This window comes from Phasianus colchicus, chromosome 1 (assembly GCF_987193195.1).
Source record: "Phasianus colchicus chromosome 1, bPhaCol1.hap1.1, whole genome shotgun sequence".
NCBI classification, from domain to species: domain Eukaryota; kingdom Metazoa; phylum Chordata; class Aves; order Galliformes; family Phasianidae; genus Phasianus; species Phasianus colchicus.
The window spans coordinates 63,941,404-63,959,371 of record NC_143436.1 but is presented as its reverse complement, the minus strand read 5'-3'; the positions used below and the strand labels follow the sequence as shown (position 1 = coordinate 63,959,371).

At 38.5% G+C, this 17,968-nt stretch overlaps 1 protein-coding gene across 4 annotated transcripts in view; it reads left to right on the top strand.

The window, feature by feature from the left end:
- SLC15A5 (solute carrier family 15 member 5) overlaps positions 1–17,745 on the top strand; it is a 34,812-nt gene extending 17,067 nt beyond the window's left edge. For 3 of the 4 annotated variants that reach the window (XM_031589932.2, XM_031589931.2, XM_031589930.2), the window contains exons 7-10: positions 121–309; positions 4,328–4,459; positions 10,846–10,954; positions 13,327–14,785. In XM_031589932.2, coding sequence (XP_031445792.1) covers positions 121–309; positions 4,328–4,459; positions 10,846–10,954; positions 13,327–13,477 — 581 coding nt within the window. In that variant the 3' untranslated portion in view covers positions 13,478–14,785. Of the gene's footprint in view, positions 1–120; positions 310–4,327; positions 4,460–10,845; positions 10,955–13,326; positions 14,786–17,480 lie in introns of those variants that run through there. The other variant, XM_090145772.1, reaches the window with a different exon arrangement.
- The last annotated feature ends 223 nt before the right edge of the window (positions 17,746–17,968 follow it).

Genomic DNA, 17,968 nt, shown 5'->3' with positions numbered 1-17,968 from the left:
CTTTTCTTGTTTTTAAAATTTTAAAAACTTTTCTTTTGTATGTACTTGGACTCTGCTTCACTGTAAGTATGTGGTATTCCTATAACTGCAACCTTGGTGAACACTCTGCTCTTAACCCAGTTGCAGGTCAATTATCTGCTGCACTTTCTGTGATGGCTGCTGGCTTCTCTGAAATACACCGAAAGCATTTTCCTCAAGTGGAACAGACCCTTTCTGAGGAGGTTCTCCTGGTCTCATCCATGCCTTGCTTCCACTTAGCTCCTCAGTACATCCTGCTTGGAGTGGCTGAAGCCTTGGTAACTCCCTCTTGTAAGTAAAACCTGAAAGGCTAATGCAAGAGCATCCTGATATGCCAAGAATGCCACTGCCTAAAAATAAATTTATTTTGTAATATTTTATCCCTGGCTCTGTTTCAGAGGCTTTATTTTATCCCTGGCTCTGTTTCAGAGGCTTAATGTGTGGATTTATTCTTTACCTGCTTTGGGTAACAAAACTTGTCTTGCTGACTGTAATGTAGTGGTATTGTTCTAGTTAAAGGGGAGGTGCTGCAGCCTTGTCAGGCCCCAGGGTTGTGTTGCTTGCCATCTTGTGGGAGATTATGACAGTAGGATTCTGGGCTTAGGACTTGAAATGGAAGCTGCTTCATGTAAGGGCCAGTCCAGATGGGTTTTTGAGGTTCCTTCAGTTCTGAACTATTCTGTTCCTGATGATTTTCTTGAGACTGAACAAATACTCTTGATAACTGAGCCATGGTTGCAGTTTTTGAGCACATTCAGGCCATAGCAAGGAGAAGCAATTTAGCTTACCCTTTTCATTTAAGGAACCATGTAATAAAATCACGTGGTTTTTCCACAGACATAGAGCATATGCAAGGAGATACCACAATTTAACTGACCTAATAACTGGAAAAATATTGTAGGCAAAGGCAGGACTACTGTTTGTACTCCATTCTGAAGTCATGTGAAGATGCTTCCACGGAGCATCATGCCTTAGTTGGTGTAATGGAGCCAGAAAAAACACTCCTGCAGAGCACAGGCAGAGCTTAAGTCATGTTGGTCATCCATAAATTATGTAGATGCACTTACGATTGTGAATCTAAAACTTCTCTCCCTTCCATATAATCTACTTTTACACTTTTACACTGACACACTTGAGGCTTATTATTTTCTGAGAATCGCAAGGTGTTTTCCTTGCAAAATGTATTTAAAAAGTTATTAACAAAAATAAACTAATCAATGTTCATTTAAAAAATATATATATGTAATGTTATTAACTAGCTGATCTCCACAAGCATTTAGTTTGACAGGTTGAGTGTCTGTTCTCAGTACAACCCCAGAAATGCCTGAATTTTTATTTAAGAGCAGGAACAAATTTTGGCTTCATTCTTGCACTGTAAGACTACTCAGAACAGTGGGTCATGGTTTGTCACTAAAAAGGTAATTTTCCCTAGTTTTAAATACTTAACACCCTCATAATGCCTCTTCATCCGATTTGCTCTCAAGTACTTAATTGAGATAGGTTTCTAGGCAGGTTGTGTGGTTTCTAGGTTACAGGTTAAGTGTAGCAGAAAACCGTGACCTTCTCTGTTAAGCTTAACAAAAAAAGTGGTTAAAAGGTGGCTTGCTTACAGTCTTATGCTGCTGCATGAAAAGAATATTTTTGGTGGAATAAAGCTCCTAACTAGCATGGTAGAACACAGCACAAGTCCAGTGACTGGAAGATGACATTAGATTAAAAACAAAACAAACAAAAAGATGCCCTACAAGACCAAGTTTTACTTTTTTTTTTTTGAAGAATTATTGTTAGAATGCATTGGGAAGAAAACTATTGTCTTTCATTCAAATAAAGACTAAGCATCTCACTAAAAGCTACAGTCATAACTGTGATTAAAGAACCCTTGTACTAAGTCAGCTTGAGATTTGCATGGGAAAAAAATAAAGGTAGGTGCCTAGAATCAGTAGATTACTGCTATTTTCAGTTGAGATGCAGGCTTGCATTCCTTTGCCCACAGGTAGGTGTCCTAGCACCTCGTGTGATAGAGAATTAAAGATGTACATGCAGGGCAAGCAGGCTCCTTTTATAGTACCTGCCTGGCCTTTAGCAGCTGTTGGGGTACAGTATGGTTCTCCAATAGGATCTGCATGCCCTGAGGCAGCCCCACGCAGATGAACGAGGCACACTGGAGCATTTTGGGCAGTGTTTGGCATCTCATTGGCCTACTGGTTTTTATTTCAGTCTGAACTGAATTACTGTACAGGAACCCTTCACTACATCCACATCAATGGTAATGACAGCCTAGACAATGAAATAGTTGTTTCACCTTTCAAGACGTTTTACTGCCTGTATTATGCAGAAGGTCAAATTCAATTATCATTATAATTCACTTGGTCTGAAAGCACATGATCCTAGTTGAAGACGGAAATGTTCACACTTGTAATCAGAGGAGAGAGGAGATATCTCATTTCTGGAGTGACTGGTTAGAGAAGCTAGGTTTGGCATATTAAACTCTATCTGTTTGATCACTGGTACTTACAATTGTTTATAAGATATATTTCATTATCTTGTTGATAGGAGGCTTACATAATCACCTGCCTTGGGTGGCATGAAGATCTTTAAGAGTATGTAAGAACAGTATATAAATTTTGCCCAGTGCTGAAGTCTTGCTTAAAATCTCTCTCTATATATAATGAAATGATAAAATAACTGCTCTCCTTCACTGTTAGAATTTAAGATCATACACACATTCAGGGAGCTTGAATTTGCTACCCTAGCTTGCTTTGAAGAAGGAAATTACTCTTCTAAAGCTTAGCACTAAAAAAAGAAGTGGGGGAAGAAGTCCATCCTGTGGAGCATCATTAGCAAGCATTTGCCCCTGCAGTGCATGAGATGAGGATGGTGATGGGGAGACATCCTACTGAGCACAGCAGCTGTGTTGCACTGACAGCATCTGAGCAATTGGGTGCTCTGTAGCTGCTTGCCCAAAGTTACCAGGTTTACAATGTTTGCTGTAGCACTGCTATACTTTCCTTTGCCCATCACCATTTCTCCAAGCACTTAAAAATGGAAAGCCTTGTAACAAACTGCTCTATTAGTTAAAGAATATATTGGGGATCGCTTCACCCACCAATGAAATGCTGTGGTCTCCAGAGTGAAATGCAGCAGCTGGTTAATTGTTCACTGTGGGAGAAGTGAGGAATGGAGTATGCAATTGAAACAGCAGGAATAATTTACTAAGTAGGATACTATTACCAAGCAGAATTTTGCCAAGATGCATACTTTGCAGCCTGGTGATGAGGGGGACAAAATAAGCCCATCAAACGCTTTCCAGGCTCTCAGACTCAAAGTAGTTAAGACACTGACAGTCCAGTGTTTCAGACTATATTTTTCCATCTACAGATGATGTCCTGGGCTCACATGCTTTCTCCTGCACTCAGGCCTTTGGCTTCTATTGGAAATGAGGGGGAAAAAAAGAACACTGCCCATAGTACCTTTTCTTTTTCTTTTTTAAAATGTTTCTAAATGTCTAATTTGGACATCCAAATGAAAAAAAAAATGGAAGACAGTTGCTGTGGAGTTTCATTTGATTTCAGTGATGCTCCAGGCAGCTCAGCATCCAGATAGGCTTCTCCATTGACAAGCTTCTCAGGCTGGGGGTCATTCAAACTCAGGTAATAAAGCAGACTGGAAGATATTGGGGCTTGGAAAACTGTTCTGGATGAGGGCTCAAGGTGTAACATTGGGGAGCAAAAGTTTTGACCAGGGAAACTTGTTGAAACAAAAATTGTTATAAGAGTTTGCTGTTACTATAACTTACTTTAGCCAAATCACAAGTAGGGGAATTACAGTCTTGCATGCTAAAATTATATGCTGCGCACTCCCACATCTAGAGTTTTCTTTTCTAGTTTACTCTTCTGGCAAGCAAGTGAAGGACAGTAAGTTTTAAAGTAGTTAGTGACCCTTGGGGTTTCGGTCTGATGAAATGGAGCACTGCCGAGCCTTAAATTAACTCAAATCAAGTGTCCTATTAAAGGCAGTACGCTGAAATTCAGAAGTATTCATCAGTGGCCTTGCTGCACTGGCTCTGGCATGTGAGGTCCTGAAGTTAAAAATCACATCTGCTTTCTTCACACATCTTGTGATGGAGTTTTCCTTGGGTTTTTCTTAACTTTTATGCCAACAGATGTAATTGCCCTTCTGCAGTAGCTTTTATGGGTAAAATATACAAAGTTCGTATTAACACAGACTGGAGATTTTTCTCATATATCTTCCACCATTGCTATTTCAAAAATAAAACAAAGCTGTCGCTGTATCTGCTTCTATTTTAAAGGTTCGTTGCTATCATTCTGGCTTGTACCGGAAAGAATTCGAGGAATTTCCATGCATTTTTTAACTCTCTTCAATGGAGCTGGCTGCTTTATGGGAGCTTTCTTTGTTCAGACAGCTCACACTGGCACTCAAGGTAAGAATATGCGCTGGTGTTCCTGAGCAGTTTTCTAATCCCATTGATTATTGATCTGGAGCAATAGACAGCACAGTTGAAGGGAATGCCAAAATTTTATTGATGTGCTTTCACAGTTAAAATGGGATTAAGATAGGAAACAAATGAATACAGTTGTAAAGCTAATTTTAATGAGTAATCTTAGTTTTGATAGGTGGAGTAATTAGAGAATGGCACTAATGGCAGGAAGCCCCTACCTCCAATCTCTATTCTACTCTGGAATACTAGAAAATAAATCGTCTTGGATGTATTTTTGTTGTTGTTGTTAGTGAACAAATATGTTCATGAGCATAGGAATATGCTCATATGTTCTGGAGCATAGGAAGTTCCACACCAATGTGCACAAGACTTCTTTACGGTGAGGGTGACGGAGCACTGGAACAGGCTGCCCAGGGAGGTTGTGGAGTCTCCTTCTCTGGAGATGTTCAAGACCCGCCTGGATGCCTACTTGTGCGACCTGGTGTAGGGATCCTGCTTTGGCAGGGGGGTTGGACTCGATGATCTCTGGAGGTCCCTTCCAACCCCTACGATTCTGTGATTCTGTGATTCATGTTAACCACAATTATTACATGGAGGCTTTTGGCCATGACAGCAAGCTTACTGCTTCAGAGAATGCAGAATACATCTCTTCTGTTTCACTATGTAGTAAAGGAAAGGAAGTTGGATTGAGCATTTCAAAGTTATCCAAGGGATTTATTCCCCCAGACACACTTCTCCTTTCTTGCAGTCTTTACCCCTCTCCCTTTCCTCAATTATAGAAGAACCAGATTCTGTGACAACATGGTCTTGCCATGTGTTTCACCTTTTTTCAGGCAAATAATGCCATTCCCGGAAAACTTGGTATGTTTCAAGGTGAGTTATGTGTAATTTGGTTTAATTCTTCTAAGCAGTATTTAGTTCAAGCCCCCAAACTGGAGCTTTCTCTGTGATGCTGTCTTCAAAGAAAGGCAAAGGGTTTAAGGTTTTTTTCCTTTGCTGATAGATCTTTGTTCAATACATATGACTTTTTCATAAGTAAATTTGAAAAGGGATGCATTTGAGACCTTGAGCTGAAGGACAGGGATTCCTTTGTTTACATATCTGAAATAGGGGTGGTTTTTAAGCTCACACTTCTGTTAGAGTTTAATTACCAGGCAGGCAAGCGTCGCCTGGAGATGGGTAAAAGCAGTGGATGAATCAGGCAAAGAGCCATCATGTACAAAGGCATCTGTGGCAGTGAGCAGAACTGCTTGAATTTCCACCAGTGTAACAGACTTTTTTTTCATTGTACAATCATAAAATCGCCAAGGTTGGAAAAGACCTCCAAAATCATCTAGTCTGTCTATCTACCACCAATAGTTTCCCCACTAAACCTTATCCCTTAGTACCACATCCAAACACTTGTTGAGCATGTCTAGGGAAGTATTCCTGCACTCACCCCACCAGGCTTCTGTCTCGGTGTCTTGAATCAAAGTAAGCTTCCAATTTAGTTTCTGAGGCTGGACATAGCGTGTAACAATTACTTGGAGTTGGTCTTGTTTTATATGAAAGCATTTCTTATGAAATATTCATATTCTGTACTTTTCTGAATTTTTATAATGTGCTTCTCAAGGTGTTCCTTTGTGCTTCCAATGAAAAGCTTTAGATCAGCAAAGTAGTAATTCTTTAAGTTATAAAGATTAACAGTTAATTGTTGAAACTTCTAAAGATGACAGAGCTTCAAAGAACGAAATGGTGACCTCTCCTGAATGAAGTAAGTTCAAAGGACATACTCTTGCTTTTGGTATTTTTTTCAGCTGTTTAAAGAGCTTCTAAAACATTTGGTACCTGGTCAATTTAAGAAATTGTGGAGAAAAACAAACGACTCTGATATTTTTTTCTCTGGAAAGCTAAACCAATTTAACTAAGATGGGAATTCATTCTTTTCTTGCTGAAAGAAGATGACAGTGTTTATGCAACACTTTTTGTAGGATTTAACAAGTCTCAGCATGTAATTCTTGGGCTATGGATGCTTTTGCTTTATGCAGTGATTCTTGTTTCACTGAACTTATGCCAAAACTATTTCTGGTTTTCCATATTTAAGCAATGTGGCCATGATTGCCATGAGGCAATTCAGGATGCAGTGAAGAAGATCCTCCAGTGTATATTTTGAAGCATAGAGAGTGAGAATATTATTTAAACCTTTTTATATACTACTTCATGTCACTAGTTTAGGAAATTATTTAGATTTTTATTGGCAAAGTTGATCAAATATCAGTCACAGACAAAGCTGCATTAATCACTTGTTAATCACATTTATGGGGGATGGTGTGAATATGATGAAATATAACCTTTTTTTAAAAAAAATCTGACGAGTGCAAACAGATGATGGGTGACAGTGATATTTTCAGTACAAGCTGGGGAACTGCTTTCTTTTGGATCTTTTACCTCTCCCAACATTTTAATGGAAGAAGATGCAAGACACAACCTGTCCTCCTATGTCAATCATTTCAGAGTACTGTTCTCTAAAAATATTAATGTAAATATGTGGGGAGGGAGGAGGGGAAGGTCAGAAAGGAAACTGCCCTGACACAGTTGTATTGAGATATCTGGAAAGAGAAAAAACTAGCTTGGAGCTTTTTGTGATTCTAAACACCAATGATGATAAAGCTAAAGGATATTTCTTGTAGTCCAGATGGTAGTGTCCATTGGTTCTTACTTAAGTAATAAGGATTACAGAGAGACCAAGACTTGAATTCGGATATGATTAAACACTGAATATATGCCTGCTAACTTGATGAAATTATAGGAAGTGCAATTCTTTTTTAAGATATGATTTTTTTTCTATAGTCACATTCTATGTTGAAGGATAGAGTTAAAAATACAGGAGTTGTACAGAATGAGCTAACCTCTTCCATATGATTTCTTTGCTTTATCTTTTCTACTTTCCCTGTACTAAAAATGATGGTATTATTCAGTAAACAGTGCCTTCCTATGTGACTTTGGGCTTCACTGTGAATCCCTTGAGAACTCCAAGGGTACCGCTACTGTGACAAGTACCTTGTGTGCCAGCACATCTGGAAGATGTCCTTTCCACATTCTCCTTCATAGCTTATTTTACTGTCTGTCACTAATGGGGTTGTCCACCACAACTAGCACAAGTCACTGATTCACCTACTTTTTCTCCTGTGTTGGAAGGATCAGGTTTTTTTCTTGGTGTTGTATCATATTCCTCTGCTCTATTTGAGCATTTTTGATGCAAAATGGATAAGGTTGGTGAATGTTGGTGCAAGTTTACCAGGCACTTTTAATTTGACAACATCTGGTAGCAATGTTGAGGAACTCAGGATTTTCCTGGGCTTAGTCTTCTAATTCTTTTCTATATTTGCCATGAAATGCATAACCAGTTCACCTCTAGCAAATAACAAAAGGCTCTTTAAAATAGTTGACTGAAGGAAACTTCTGGTTCTGTGGTGATTCATGCTACTGAGTATTTCTATTGTTGGAATAAAAATGGAAATCAGGAGCTTGTTGTAGAAAGTTAATTCCCAGTGAGCAATTATCTATGTGACAAACCAACCTTGTAATTGGCACTTCTGTTGGCAATCTCTATAGAAAAGTAAAGGATTGACAGAACCCAAAGGCAGTGTCTTTTGGGGAAAAGTGAATTGTTAGCATATTGCGTTCTGATTGAAGGATGAAAAAGTTCTGAATTCTTCAAACGCAGTAGTGCCAAGGGCATCTTATTCCATCAAAAACAAACAAACAGACCCAATAAGTTCCTAGCATTCATAGCTGAGAATAAAATTCTGAAAACATGAACCAAACCCAGTCCGTGCTAGATTCATGCTAGATATGGCTTGTGAAAGCTTTTGGTGGGGTAGGGAGCAAGGTGCCTAAAGGTAGTTTCGTTGCCCTAAATGCATGGTGAAAGTTACAACACCATTGGCTGTTATCCCAAGTCTTCCTGACAGCAGAGGACTCTCTGTGCACTGTATGTGAGCAGAAGATAATGTGGCCCAAGTATAACACTTGCTTCATTGGGAAGTCAACCTACTTTTAAAAGGAAAAAAAGAAGCACGTATTTGTGACAGAAACTAGGAAGTCATTAATTAATGCTGGCTAGTAAAAATACATATTGCCAGACCAACCTGATCTTTGAGGTTCTAGAGGTGGTAAAACGAAGGCAGAACTCAAGTCTCCTAATGCCCGTGTGCATGTTCCACCCTGATGGAACCAACCAGTCTCACTTTCAACCTTACAGTATGGTTCCTTTCCTACCGTTAAATAGTGTCCAAAATCTACTTCACTTTTTCTCAAAAGCTGCTAAATTCCTTATATATAGCTTAGTACTATTTTAAAGTCCATATTTTCTCTTTGGTTTACATTGTAAAGTCTATTCCATTAGGAAACTCCTGCTGTTCGTATAGTTAGACCAGCTGATGTAAGTAACCTGGCAGACAGTGTGAACTCTGCTTTGACAAGCTGTAGCACCAAGCCCCATGTGTGCTTCCCCTCTCATCAGATAGACCCGCTCTCTCTGTGAGCTCTGTCAGCCGCATGGGGATGCAAAATGAAAAACTACCTGATTGTGAATTATGACAGTAAAAGTTTATAAGCTACTAAAATGAAGTTATAGCACCTAGGAGCTCAGTCAACTGACAGTGTTAAGTGATACGTTTTAAAGCTCACTCTGAGATAATGCTACAAAAGGCACCAGGCGTGGAGGTGAGGTGGTGCTGTGCTGTGACAGGCAGGAAGGTGACATGGCACAGAGTCAGCTGAGAGCTGGGGGAGAGCTGCTGCACTGATGGCAGGTGTTCCCTGACAGTCCCAGAAGAGAAAGAGGTAACTGCTTTGGAAAAAAAAAAGAAGTGTTTACTATGCCAAAACGTGGAGGAAAGATGTAAGTGTGTGTGTAATCATATTTTTTTTCTCTCTCCAAATCTAATTAGTAAAAAGTTAACATGCTAAGAATTGCATTGGATGGCTGAAGATGTCTTCAGTGGTCAAAAGATAAATTGTGGTATCAGCTCTGTACAGGATAGTTATGCCATAGAAAGCTGTTTTCTTCCTCTCCCTTTTAAGCTAGTTCAGGTGGTGAATAGTGACCCATATAAATGGGAAAGACTTGGTACCTGAATCTGAGGGAGCAAAGAAAGGCATATTTGTGTGTGTTTATGCTGGTGGTTTAGTTCAGGTCAGGTGTGTACTTTTGACTTGTATTTTCTGATCATCTCCATTTGTGCATTGATTTGCAACACAGCAATCTTGGACCACAAAAAAAAAAAATAATAATTCCTTTGGATGAAACTAAATCCCCAAAATGCCTGTGCTGGCTGTGTTCCAGCTGCTAATGGGAATCAGCCTGACACAGCCTTCTGAGCTGTGTGCAGTGCGGGCATTGGGTTCTCAGCCATGGCTGAGTGCTCTTCTTGAACTTCACTACTTGCTAATGAGGGCAGACTCTCCTTTCTCAAAGGCAATAAACAACCTGTGCTCCCAAATAATGTAGGAGGTCATTATAGCACTGTACAGCTCTCTGATATTTTGTATCTACAGTCATTTCTTTTTTCACCTTGGTTTTACCTCTCATTGTAGTTGATTATAATGCTTCAGGAGGTGACTGTCTTCAGATTCAGTCTGACTGGGGCTTGCTTTCCTGTTAAGCGTCTCAATTTCCATAGTAATAATTTACCACCTGAGCTTATTTGCTGGCTGTAATGAGCAACACTGAAAGCAAGAATACAGGCAGAGGCTCTGGGTGTGCATTTATAGGTGGTACTGTTTGATGTTGAAGGGAGTCTTTCTTCCAGAATGTCCCAGGCACTGTTGCTAAAAGTCTCAGTGAGCCAAAGCTCTGTGACTCTTGCAAATTATGTGTACAATGCAATAATGTGTTACAGACTCCTAGTTAAAGGCAACCATAGAGAAAGTTAAATGTCAGCTAGCATCTTAGTAATGGAGCAACACCCAAGGCACTAAAAATTTTTTCTTTTTTTTGGAACAAAAGCCTGTTAAAACCATGAGAGATTTCTACAAACCACCTTAAATCTAACCCTTCCTAAAACTTTTGCATTGACATTCATTTAATGGGATAATGGCCTGGTCATGACTGTAATAGCTATGTAGTTAACTTTCCAATGTGCTTCAGATTTGTTTAAAAAAAAATTCTTCACTTTATGTCTGCATATCAGAAGCAAAGTGCTCTGTAGACTTGGAAAAAAAAAATACATAGAGTGAATTAAAACTGTGCAAATAGCTACAGGGGGGTTCAGGTCACCTGCTGTGACTGTGTATTACACAAGCTTCTCTTTGCGTCTTTCATTAAAAACTACGTCTCACCTTGCAAGGCAAACTAATTCTGCTTCAAATGTCTGCTTTGACAGGCAACTGGTTTCCGCACTTGCTACATGAAGGTAAATTGGAGAGATTCTTCTTCTTCTTGGCTTCCTTGATGATGGTGAACACCTTTGGGTTCTGGACCATTGCACACAGGTATGTGTGAGGAAGTAAACTTGATGTTTCATTTGTTGGTAGGGCAGAAATTCTTGCAGAACCTGTAAGTAGCATGCAGTACTGAATTAGTAGTGATTGTATGACGTTGTCCAGGATTCAGAATTCTGTGGACTTTTTCTTTCCCTGAAGTGGGAGATTTCACAGAAAATTTGTGGTAAGACTTAAAAAAAATAAATAGCCAACGGCATATAATTAGCCTTGAATACCTTAAAAGTCTTTTAATACACAAAATGTCTTGTCCTTTAGGAAAGGATTCTCTTTTTAGTACATAAATATGGGATTAAAACTATAGCACCAAGGTATTAAAACCCTGAAAATGACTTACAGTGCACTTGCTTATGTACCAAAATACAATAAACACTGCTGTCATCCCTGTGAGCCTTAGCGTAAGGCAGTAGAAGTGAGAGCTGCAAAAAGATAAAGGTTAATGCTTGATGTAGTGGTCTCAACAGAGTAATGGAGAAATAACTTCCAGTAGTCTGAGTAGTGAGATGAATGAAACTTTTTACTGGATATAATGGAATTGCTCAATTAGCCTCCAAAGAGAAAGCAAGTCTATGCCACCTGTAGAGCCAAAGTTTAATGCTCACATATTGCCTGTAAAATGCAAGGAATTACAAGATGCAATTCACCTTGTATCCAGGATGGCTTCAGAGCTGGCCTGCATCTTGTATTCTGGAATATTTAATCAGTTTGTCAGTGTTATAAGGAATTCTTGTGGTTAAGAATGGAGAGGGAAGCAGTGCTATCATGAGGGGGGAAAAGGTCATGTGTAAATGGCATTCTCTCAAGATATCTGGCTGCGGTTCTATGAAAATCTTTCAGAAGACCTGAAATAGTGATTTGATAATGACAGTAATAGAAGATTTCCAAGGCACTGGGAGCTCTTGAAGAAAAATGCTCCTTTTCCTATTACATATTACTCTAACTTTGCAGTACCAACACTTACTGTAGCATCTTATCACTTCAATGTAACCTGAAACACAAGTGTCCATTTGTACAGGTAGCTAGTTCTCACTTCAGTTCTTTTAACTGTGACCTGAATCATGGTTGAAAATATTTCTCTTCCAGGTACTTTGTCTTGTATTCTTATAAAATGAGATCTTTTTCTTCTGTAAATTGAAATACCTATTTGTGTCACTTAGTGTTGAAAACTGAAGGATTTTGGTTTTCAAAACTAGTTTAAGCTCAACAAATAACTTTGCTACAAATTAAATTGTTTTTAGGAGTTAACAAAATTCTCATATTTTCTTATAAATAGGTGGGCTGCTCCAAAAGTAATGCTTCCAATTACTTTCTTGGCAATTACAACAGCTAGAAAGAGTACAATAGCACCATTTAATAGAGCAAATTTTCAGCTACAAAACAAAACTTTTCAACCACCAAATGCACAGCTGTACATTTTCAAAAGCAATGAACAAGAGCTGCAAGCTACGATCATACAAAATCTGCTCCAGCTGTGTCAGTGTCACCAATGCTGAAACAAACCACCCACCTCACAGTGCTAAAATCCACTGTTTGGTCTCCGTAAGCATTCAGCAAGCATTCATAAATGTTAATGGATGCATTTTTTTCCACATGGAGGAATTCAGTGAGACACCTTTGCTTCGTAGTCACTTCAGTGTCAGACACCATTTTGTCAGGCTGCCCCTCTGCTGCCATCCATCCCAAGGCAACAAAATGTAACAAAATGTTGATGGGAAGGTTTAACCTCTACCGTACCATCAATATCTGCATCTGACATTATGAGCCAACATAATAAGATAGGAGGCATTACTTTTGGAGCAAATATTGTGTGTATATATTTAATTTTAATATTTAATTTTACTTCAAATTGACATTTCATTACAATATCGAGGTATTTTATTTTTCAGTAAGATGACAGAGACCAACATGAAATATATTTTTGGGATTAAATGTTACCGTTTCATTTTGTGCCAAATTAAATTCTCATACTTGTCACTTTGCAGAAGGGAGAAAAAAGGATGAGACTATACAGATACAAGCACTGGTTTAAGTGTAGGAGGATATTAGCATTTATAACTCTGAATTAGAAAAAGTCTACTGAAGTTTCTCTGAGAAAAGCATGTTTGCAAAACAGTGTTTTTGTGCACAATTCCAGATATTAATTGCTGTTTATTCATTGATAAAGTACTGCTTTTATTAATGCTTGCATTAAGTTTAGCATTTCTTGTCCTTCTGTTATGGAAGTTTTCATGAAAGTGCACATTGCTACCATATTCTTTGACTGCTTAGAAACTCAGGATTCAGAAGGCACTTCTAACTTGTGTGAAATCAGTCCCAGAAAGGATGGCTGCCCTAGTGTTTTTCTTCACTGTTTTCCTTCCCAGATACAGCAATCTGAACCAGGAGTATATCAGTGAGTTCAGAGGAAGTCTTTCTGAGGAAAAAGAAGTCTGTCTGAAGCATGACAAAGTTGTTGAGCACTATGGTAGTGTCCTGGATCATTCTTCCATTTTGTCTCCTATGGAGACAACCTGAAAAGTTTCACCCTTGTTGGATTAAATTTTGCTTGTTAACTGCAAGCTTTCTAATGAAAAATAATGTAGTGCACTTTAATAGAACCACCAATGTAGTTACTAATCACCTTAGGACTAATGTTATTTATAAGTTTACAAAATAGCAATTGTCTTAGGATTTAGCCTTGTAGGATGCTGCACTGTCATAATGCATGCCACTGACAATGAGAGCTCATTGCTTTGCATGGTTGATGTAGAGATGCTTTTAATCTGTATAGGAAAAAGGACAGGTATTCATGTGCATTTATGATTAATAATGATTAAAAAATAATAAATTCATGTATATATTTGTTTAGCAAATTACTGTGACAGTATCATTTGAAAATAACTTTGTAGGCAGTATTAATTCATACTTGTGAAGGTGGGAGCCTTGTGTTATTCCTTGTTAATATTTATCTGATCTTTGATTTCAGCAAGTTGCTGCTTCACCTTAGTTTCCTTTTCAGGAAAATGGACACCGCCATGCTAAACTTTTCTAGAGATTGCCTTGAGGTCTACCAGGAATTCACTGATATTATAAGCTAATGACAAATCTGTAAAAATCTGATGTGAGACACTTGTGCTGAGGCATCTAGCCATCACTTTAACAGAAACATTGTGGGATTTGTCATTCCTAGAGGATGTTATACGGTAATGTTGCTAGTGTGAGATCCAGAGGCTACAACTTATTTAGATCAAAATAACTAATTGTTATCCAGTTGGAGAGGGTGAAAGGTGTTAGGAAGATGTTAAGGGAAGTGTGGATACAGCTGCAAGTTGAGGAAGAAACTATTAACAAAATTGAAATTAATGAATTAATGAAATTAATCTTAAAAATCTAAACAGTGTTAAGCACTCCCAAAACTGGCTGATCAAACCTTTTTAAGTCATATTAATAAAATGATAATGAGGAAAGTATTAGGGTTATCATGTAATAAAGAAACATACAAAACCCAAAAACTAGAGGAACACTTTGATTAAAAGTTGATAGAGTTGAAAATTTAAGTCATCAGAATGCTACCAGACACAAGAAATGCTATACAACAGGAGAAATCACACTGAATGCACACAGTGCTTTGAAGTGACACGGTAGTTTATGCACTGAAACTGTAAAAGAGTTGATGAAGGTAATCACAGTATTGTTATCCATTTAACCATGCTGCAGGTATAGGCTGGGGTGGGGAGCAGTGAGGGGGAAGCAAAATGCTGTAAGTATATCTAAGAAGTAAGAGGGAAGGCAGTCAGGATTGTCTCAGAGCTGTTAGTTTGATCTCACTAGTATTTAAGGTTTTGTTTAAAAAAAAAAAAAAATTAAAAGAGAATTTTTAAAGTCATGAGATAAAAGGAAAACTGAATAAAATGCAATGCTGATGTATCAAAGGTAGACTTGCAAGACGACCTTAATGCCTGTGTGTAATGAGCACTCATCTTTTAAACAAAACATAGTAGAGATGATCCGCCTTAATTTCAGTAAAGCCTTTGGCATATTTCTCAAGGGAAACAACTTGTGTAGATGAGAGTCAGCAGAAGGTGGCTGAGAGACCAGTTTAAGCCCAGATGGCAACAGATATTGTGGAAAAGAGAGGTACCCATCTGCAAGTAAGCTTTTGTGGAACTTGTTTAATATTGTCCTTTGAGATAAAAGGGAAACTGATCCTGGGATGTTTCTTCCATCTCCACCAACACAAGTATCTTCATGCAAGCTCGTCAGTAATTATTGTCCATGTTCAAGAGGTGCTTTCTGACTGAGACAGTGATTCAGTGGCACAGCTGAGTGTGCAACTGGCTGTTTGCTCTATGAGGGTTTTTGGTGGGAGGGAGGAGTGAGTGGAGGAGGGCTGCCTACTTGTCTCACCCTGGCTTCTGCTTGCCAGTATAGTGAAGAGGAGAAGACTCCATGGGTCCCAGAAGAGAAGAGACTCTATATACTGAGAATCTTGAGCTTGCGCATTGTTTTGTTTAGGTTTCTTTGAGAGAGCTTTCTGAAGCAGAAGATTTCTTTTCAAGTCTCTGAGACCTGGTCTGTGAATTTATATTTCTGTGCTGCTTTAATCTTAAAAAATCATGTACATCTGAGTGTTAGAGTTTGGGTATGGCCTTCTGATGTGCTGTCTTGGTGACTTCTCCCCAGCTAGTCGGTAGCAAAATTTACTTGGCTTCTGTGATGATAAGATGAATTTTTTAGAAGCCTGTGGTTCTGGTGATCCTCGCCATTCTGAACATATGTATTTCTTCCAGTCATGCTTAGGAAATTTGAGATCGTACCCAGTGAGACTGCTTTTTCTCAGAGATCAAAATCTGAAAACAGATCACAGCAGAGAACATAAAATATTGCAGTTTAATTGTCTGATAAAGATCTGTCATTCTGAAAAAAAAAAAAATCCCTGTAAGGAAGGATCTCTATCATGCAGCACTGCAAGAAAGGCTTGCAGGAATGGAGAGTGAAGCATTGGGCATCCTTCATAAGGAGATATTATAATTACATGAATTAAAATGGGTTGTAGGGTGAATATTTGGTTGTTGTTATGACAGAGCAATTCAGCAGTTACACCTCAACAGACAGGGATGCTTCTCCCACTGGAGCATTTGGGGCTGTATACAAAAATAATGGAATTATTTTTAATTTCAGACCATTCCTACTTTTTATAAATCTTGTCCCAGCATGTGTGAAATAAGTATAAAGGACTTGTAGCTGTGGTTTTGACTTTGAAAGATGCTGCCTTTTACATCTGGGTTAATCCATTATGAAAAATGAAGAGAATACAGAGGCATGCATGCATATGAAATAACGTAATAAGCAGCTGTAAATTGTTAAAATAGCCTTTTGTTCAGTATTTTGTTGATCTATGACATTTCTCATGGGAGACGATAAAACATTCAGATCACATGTTCATGTTGCAATGCACGAAGTAAATGCAGATATGCATGTTTTGATCATTATCATAAAGGACTGAAGCTTCAAAATAATACGTGGAAGAAGTTGCCTCCAAACTGGGGTTCACAGGCTGTCGGTGAACAGAAACATCCCAGTTCAGTTTTGTAGTTTTACTGCTTAAATTTTCCAAATCTTGTCCTGACAAGCAATGAAATTAATATAAAGGAATCTGTAGATTCAGTCTTGACTTTGGAAGAAGCTGCTTATGTGCTGTCTAACAGATCTGGTTATAACTACTTAGGTGCAGTGCTCAGAAAGGTCAGTACTAACATTGAACTAACATTGAATAGCCATATGGAGTGCTGAGCATTGCTGGTGCTGTTTTAAGGGTTAAATGTGTGCTTTATTCTGTATTCATGTATGCACATATGAAAAATGAGTTGTCCCAGACAGTTCACTGAGCACCTCAGTTAAGTCTAAATGTATGGGACACCATTTCAAGTGCGGAAGGGTGAAGAAAGCTCGTTGGTGAGGATTAAGATCTCCATCTGTTAAGTTTGCACTGATGATAAAACACATGCTCCCAGTTGGAACAAGATGCATTAAAAGAGCAATTTCACTTCTACTGCCTAGCAACAATGTCATTGAGCACCTGCAATAGTTTAAACATTAAGCATAATTGGCTTTGCTTGACATAAATCTGTAGTTTTGTAAATAAGAGCAGTTGAGTTTCCATGTAATACCAATTAGCTATGAGGAATGCTTTGTTTGTTGAAGCCTAAAGCTTTGCAGAGGAAAGAAGGAGCTGTTAAGGCTCAGCAGTAGTAGTCAGAAGATAGGACTTGGATCAGGCACTGCATAGACTTCATGAGTGTCCTTGTGCAAATTATTTAATCCGAGTCAGGTTCTCTGTCTGTGAAAGGAGTAATAACATTCTGAACTCTTTTTTGGTAAGGAGCTCTGAGTGTGTCTGATTAAAATGTAATTTTACAGCACTAAACTGATCTCTGCGGGTCTGTGCTAGATATCTTTTTGCCTTCTTTTAGGTGGAACTACTAGTGCATCTGAAAAGATTGTGTGCATTTCCTAAAATTGCTCTTTTTTTTTCCAGTTTCTGGAGAAAGAGGTGCCTGACCTGCTTGATATAAAAAACCACTCTTGCTTAGCTTCTCATTCTTGTTCAGCATCTGTGGGAAATCTGGGTAGGAAGGAGTCAGAAGTCTTCTTCATGGCCCCAGAATTAAACCTTTTGGACTTCAGCTTGGTGTCTGTTTGCTGTAACATAAACTAACATGCCTTGACAGGGACAGACATAACTGCCTTCCAGAGTGTGTTTGGAAAGACTATTTTTATTTAATTCTTTACAATAAAAATAGGTTCACGAGTCTCCTCACTGTGTATCTGCTCTAAATAGAATACAAATTACCTCTTCCTTTTTACCTTCCTGATTTGAAGCAGTGCTCACTGAAGAAGTATTATTCTGTTGGTTTAGTTCTTCAAATTATTCCAGCTTCAGTCTCTGTCTGTAACCTGAAGTATAGATTTCCTTAATTTAGAGAAAGTTGATGGGGCAATTGACATCTGAACCTTATGAAGTCT